At 34.2% G+C, this 6550-nt stretch overlaps 1 protein-coding gene across 1 annotated transcript; it reads left to right on the top strand.

The window, feature by feature from the left end:
- Positions 1-30: 30 nt before the first annotated feature.
- LOC123015440 (exportin-1) lies at positions 31-6458 on the top strand. Its single transcript, XM_044415165.1, has 6 exons — positions 31-127; positions 416-2435; positions 2645-2821; positions 4413-4703; positions 4758-5366; positions 5443-6458. Exons 2-6 carry the CDS (start codon positions 486-488, stop codon positions 5587-5589), a joined length of 3174 nt encoding a protein of 1057 aa, XP_044271100.1. The 5' UTR covers positions 31-127; positions 416-485; the 3' UTR covers positions 5590-6458.
- The last annotated feature ends 92 nt before the right edge of the window (positions 6459-6550 follow it).

Genomic DNA, 6550 nt, shown 5'->3' with positions numbered 1-6550 from the left:
CTCCCACCGCGAAAAAACAGATTTCTATATGACCGATCTAATCTTTTCGGTTTTGCGCTTTTTCTGGTTGCGATTGTGAGTGTGGTGTTGAATTTTGTGTAAAATCCATCAAAAACGACAAAAAAAGGTAACAACCACTGAATTACTACAAACTAAAAAAAATTCCTATCAAAAGTTGCGCAAAGCTTGGTTGAAAATCCACTCGTCACTCGCAAACAATCATCAGTTGAAATTCAGTATTTTGGGGTTACAATCCGAATAATTGAAGGGTGTACGATAAATTTGCACGTAATTCGTTGTATTTAACATAAATTTCGCGGCGAGGTCGGGCTTTTGACCCGTGTTTTTGCGTTTGTTTTGATGTTTCGTTATGAAGGTTAGTTTTTGTTGACTTGAGTGAATCTTTTCGTTCTAGCACGTAAATTTGGTGGAATGATTGGTTGGGAAGTTTGTTACTGAAGGCCTGAACGAAAATTGTTGAAAAAATGGCAACTCTAGGGCATCAGGCAGCTGCACAACTGCTTGATTTCTCACAGAAGCTGGACATAAATTTGCTTGATACTGTGGTTGGTAGCATGTATGAGGGCAATGGGGAGACACAAAGGATTGCACAGGAGGTACTCACGACGCTGAAGGAGCACCCAGACGCGTGGACGCGAGTCGACACCATCCTCGAATTCTCAAACAACCAGCAGACGAAATATTACGCCCTGCAAATCCTAGAGCAAGTCATCAAGACTCGGTGGAAAGTTCTACCGAGGAACCAGTGCGAAGGCATCAAAAAATACATCGTTTCTTTAATCATCAAGACGAGCTCAGATCCTGAGACTCTGGAAGCTAACAAAACGTATTTAAATAAGTTGAATATGATTCTAGTACAAGTCTTGAAGCGTGAGTGGCCTAAAAACTGGGAGAGTTTCATTCCCGATATCGTGGGGGCGAGCAAAACAAACGAGAGTTTGTGTCAAAACAACATGATCATATTAAAATTATTAAGTGAGGAATTGTTTGATTTTTCATCGGGACAGATCACACAAACTAAAGCCAAACATTTGAAAGATACGATGTGCTCAGAGTTTTCTGCCATTTTTCACCTTTGTCAGTTTGTTTTGGAAAATTCGCAAAATCCACCCCTGGTTAACGCCACCCTTGAAACACTCCTAAGGTTTCTAAATTGGATCCCTCTTGGATATATTTTCGAAACGAAGTTGATAAACACACTGATTTTTAAATTTTTAACTGTTCCTATGTTCCGAAATGTAACACTTAAGTGTTTAACTGAGATCGCTGGAGTTACCGTTAGTAATTACGACGATATGTTTGTTAATCTTTTCACTCAAACTATGTCACAATTAGAAGTGATGCTGCCACTGCAAACTGATATCAAGTCAGCCTATGCTTGTGGCCAAGATCAGGAACAAAATTTTATTCAAAATCTTGCTTTATTTTTGTGTACTTTTCTGAAAGAGCACGGGAATTTAGCGGAGACTTCTGGTCAGGTTGAAGTATTACGCAACGCTTTACGTTACTTAGTTTTAATTTCCGAAGTCGAGGAAGTCGAAATTTTTAAAATTTGTCTGGAGTACTGGAATACTCTCGCTTCGGAATTGTATCGAGAAGTCCCTTTTTCTGGGGCTGCTACTATTTTTTTCGGTGCTCGGAGGGCTTTGTATCAAGAAGTGTTAAACAAAGTTCGTTATATAATGATTTCGCGGATGGCTAAACCAGAGGAGGTGCTCGTTGTTGAAACTGATAATGGAGAAGTTGTGAGAGAGTTTATGAAAGATACCGATTCGATAAATCTGTACAAAAACATGCGAGAAACTTTAGTTTATTTAACTCATTTGGATTACGCGGACACTGAGAGGATTATGACTGTCAAACTGCAAAACCAAGTCAACGGTAGCGAATGGTCTTGGAAAAACCTCAACACCTTATGCTGGGCAATTGGGAGTATATCAGGGGCGATGCACGAAGAGGACGAAAAGCGGTTCTTAGTGACCGTCATCAAAGATTTGCTGGGGTTATGCGAACAGAAACGAGGCAAAGACAACAAGGCGATCATCGCTTCCAATATTATGTATGTCGTGGGGCAGTATCCCCGGTTTTTGAGGGCACATTGGAAATTTTTAAAGACTGTAGTCAATAAACTGTTCGAATTTATGCATGAAACACACGACGGAGTCCAAGATATGGCTTGTGATACTTTCATCAAAATCGCCTTAAAATGCAGACGACATTTCGTTACGACACAAATCGGTGAATCATGCCCTTTTATTGAGGATATTTTAAGTTCCGTTTCTACTATAATTTGTGACTTACAGCAGCAACAAGTGCATACTTTTTATGAGGCTGTTGGGTACATGATCTCTGCCCAAGTTGACACTGCAATGCAGGAAGCTTTGATTGAAAAATATATGTTGTTACCTAACCAGGTAATTAAAAGATCCCTAAGATTTGATCAACTGTGTGATCATGACAAAGAAATGAATGAACTTCTTATTCCATTGGCAGTTGGGAAAGCCCCTGGGGCGTGGCTAAAACACAGAATATTTCATTGTTAATATTTCTTTGTCACGACCTAATATTAACTTATTTTAACTTTTTCTAATTTTTTTGAATAATAATACTCCTTTTGTTTAAGGTTTGGGACGATATTATTAGTCAAGCCAGTAAAAACGTTGACATTTTAAAGGAAATCGATGTTGTTAAACAGTTAGCGAGTATTTTAAAAACAAATGTTAGGGCTTGCAAAGCTTTAAATCATGCGTATGTGATGCAACTGGGAAGAATATATTTGGATATGCTAAACGTTTATAAGGTGAGTTGCTTTTCTATTCATTTTTATTTTATGGTGAGACTGAACTTTGATTTATTTGAATGTAAATGTCTTATTAACAAAACTGAACGTCACAATTTTTTTACTTTTTATGTAACGATGATATAAATTGCAGATTTGGCCTAATTTTTCGACAATTAAATTATTTCATGTAAACTCATTAGATTAAAATTTTATGGATTGTTGAATACATCACAAGTTGCATAACATTGCACATAATTTCACATTTAAAAGAATGAACAAATTACCATACGTAAAGATTTGTTTTTTTTGTATGTTTACAAACAGCAAATCTTATAGAATGGTTGTGTTGACATCCATATTGCTATAATTAAAAACTATAGTACGCACAAATATGTAAATACACAAAATTTTGAATAATTGTGTTGTTAATTTTTTCTTGTTTTGTATTTGACTATTAATTAGTTTTACTATTTGTATACTGCTCTCAGTAAGACTGATTTCCACTTTTTTTTTCATTTCATAAATATTGCAAAATGTTAAAATCAAATGCATATAAATTTGTTTTGGCTTAAATTTCACAAATGAGGATTCTTCATTCATCATACAATTATAATAACGTAATTATATTTTTTTCAATTTTTAATATAGAATGTTTCTAAATCTTACTAAAATAATAAATTAATAGGCTGTTCATGACGTTGCAAGAAATATATATTTTCTTCTTTCGTAAGATGCACAAAATTGTATAAAATACTCGTAAGTATCAACAGGAAGTGAAATGTAAAAAATGTTAGAAATATTGAAGTAAATTATAAATTAAGATAAACGCTTACAAACACGTGTGATAAGACTTACTGAAGCATATGTTCAACAGACACAAAAACAATATTTGTAATAATTTATTCTAATGACCAAAAACATTCCACATTTTTAAGATGTTAGTTAAATAGTTGGAATTCACAGTAATTTTTTCATTCAAAGCCTCAATATTAATGTGAGCAATTTAGCTATTTACAGAATTTTGCACAAGGTATTTTCATTCCTAATCATAAACAAAAACAACGGTGAGATCAATATTCCCATATTTTTAAATTAAATTTGTTACGATTAATAAAACGTGAGTTTTCATAAATATTACAACTGGAATTGTTTGTACATTAACTTTTTCTACAATTTAATTTTCTAATCATGTTAAAGGAGCTTAGATTACTATGTTTTTTTTGAAATGTTATTAAAATGGAGTATGTAATAAAACCAAAGGCTAAACAAATTACTCAAACACTCGTTCAGTCACACTGTAGGTATCTGTATATTTCACTTAAACAATATATTTTCTACAAGCCTTCAACTCGTTTGTTAATAGAACTTATTATTTTGTCAAAGCACTCGGTCGGTGTATAAGACGATTTTGTTTAAATGTTACAATAAATACTAAATGTTATTCTACATTGCGGGTTATATTCTTTTTTTTTGTACAAAAAGATATAATGTTGCATTTGGAAAGAAATTACTTTTACAATAAAACGATTGTATGACAAGTCACTTTGATTTGTTAGTGTTCGAATGCCAAGGTTCACAAAAAAATTGTGATCTCTTGCGTATTTTCCAGGTTATGTCGGAAAATATAACAGCAGCTATAGCATTGAACGGCGAAATGGTTACAAATCAACCACTAATCAAAGCAATGAGGGTGGTAAAGAAAGAAACGTTAAAATTAATATCAGACTGGATATCGAGGACGCACGATCATGCTATGGTTATGGAAAATTTTATACCTCCATTTTTAGATGCCGTGTTATTAGATTATCAAAGAACGGCCGTACCATCAGCTCGAGAACCGGAAGTTCTCAGCGCCATCGCCACTATAGTTAACAAATTAGAAGTGCACATAACTTCAGAGGTAAAATTTCAATTTTTTCCTTTTGAGTAAGACTATTAGCGAATAATTATTCAGGTTCCAAAAATATTTGACGCTGTGTTCGAATGCACACTAGCCATGATCAATAAAGACTTCGAAGAATATCCCGACCATCGAACGAATTTCTTCCTTCTACTTCAAGCAGTCAACAATTTTTGCTTCCCAGCCTTCCTGAGCATACCTCCTGCTCAATTCAAGCTCGTACTGGACAGCATAATATGGGCGTTCAAACACACGATGAGAAACGTGGCCGATACTGGCTTACAAATTTTGCTCAAATTACTACAAAATGTCGAACAGTTCGAACATGCAGCTCCTAGTTTTTATCAAACTTATTTAACCGATATCTTGCAACATGTGTTTTCCGTTGTAACCGATACGTCGCATACAGCAGGATTATCAATGCATGCTACGATTCTGGCGTATATTTTCTCATTGGTGGAATCGGGCAGAGTTAACTGTCAGTTAGGACCAACCCCCAATAATGTTCTCTACATACAAGAATTCACAGCAACGTTGTTGAGATCTGCATTTCCTCATCTCACAGATAACCAGATTAAGATCACCGTTCAAGGAATGTTTAACTTAGATCAGGATATACCAGCGTTTAAGGAACACTTGCGAGATTTCCTCGTGCAAATTAGGGTAAGTAAACTGGGAAAGTGGAAATTTCGAGATAAGTTTTTTGCGGTTTTTTGACACCGATGGCGTATTATTTCAGGAGTATACGGGCGAAGACGATTCGGATTTGTTCTTGGAGGAGCGCGAAAAAATGCTACAAGCCGCGCAAGCCGAGAAACGACGAATCCAGCTTTCAGTACCTGGAATTCTAAATCCTCACGAGGTCCCTGAAGAAATGCAAGATTAGCAGTTTAACTTGTAGAAAACCTATTGTAAACTAATAATCTAAATCTTATAATTTAGAACGATATTTTTGTATTTGTATCATCCATAACATGCTGCATTTTAATGCAGTCTACCAGCGAAAACGTGTTTTGTGCGAGTTGAATAATTGGAAATTGCTTTCTGTTTAGGTTTTTTTATACACAATATAATTTTAAGCAATGTTGGTGACTTTTTTCTTCACGTCGGTTATGTTTGCATGTTTTTTCTTCTTGGCACAAACATCATTGAATGGAAATCACCTTACATTTAGGTTGAATGTATTTGAATGAATGATTGGCTTTTTGACTGTTAGACGATTACGTTTTTATTTTTTCGGTTATAACTTGTTGGAATTCGAGTACTTATTGTTTCCGTTGAACAAGATACGCATACATTGATCTAATAATTCGAATTTGATAGATGAAAAGGTTTGTACATTTTTATAACAAAACTTGTGTATAAAAAATAATTATATAAAAAAATGAATTAGACATTTCAGTTATTTGCATTTATTATCACATGTTTTTTGCGTTGGATCACTTTTTATATCTAGACTGCTGTATATATTGAAGCCAAGTTTTGGGTTGTGGTATGTTTGTTTTTAAGCAAATTTGCCAAATTTATTTATTTCTCTTTTTTTCCACAGCATGTCAAAAGTGCTAAGATTACATTATTGTATTAGAAATTAGTTGCGTTTTGTATAAATGCTTTTCAACTTGCTTTGTGAATCCATTGATATATTTTAGTCTATATATAACACTGTACCATAGGAAAACTTGTGGTACAATGAATCTGTAGTGTAGTTGTTAATAATTTGTGATCAATTTCAGTAATAAAATACACAAAACTGAATCTCCGCAATTTTATTCCTCACTGATAATAAGAAGTTTTAAGAGAGATACATCAATTAATCTAATCTTCAAACTTAAAAAATCTTATCAGGT

Source organism: Tribolium madens, unplaced genomic scaffold (assembly GCF_015345945.1).
Source record: "Tribolium madens isolate multiple individuals breed KSU strain unplaced genomic scaffold, Tmad_KSU_1.1 Scaffold_19;HRSCAF=116;Tcas5.2_LG9, whole genome shotgun sequence".
Classification (NCBI taxonomy): Eukaryota; Metazoa; Arthropoda; class Insecta; order Coleoptera; family Tenebrionidae; genus Tribolium; species Tribolium madens.
This window is presented reverse-complemented; position numbering and strand designations above follow the sequence as displayed.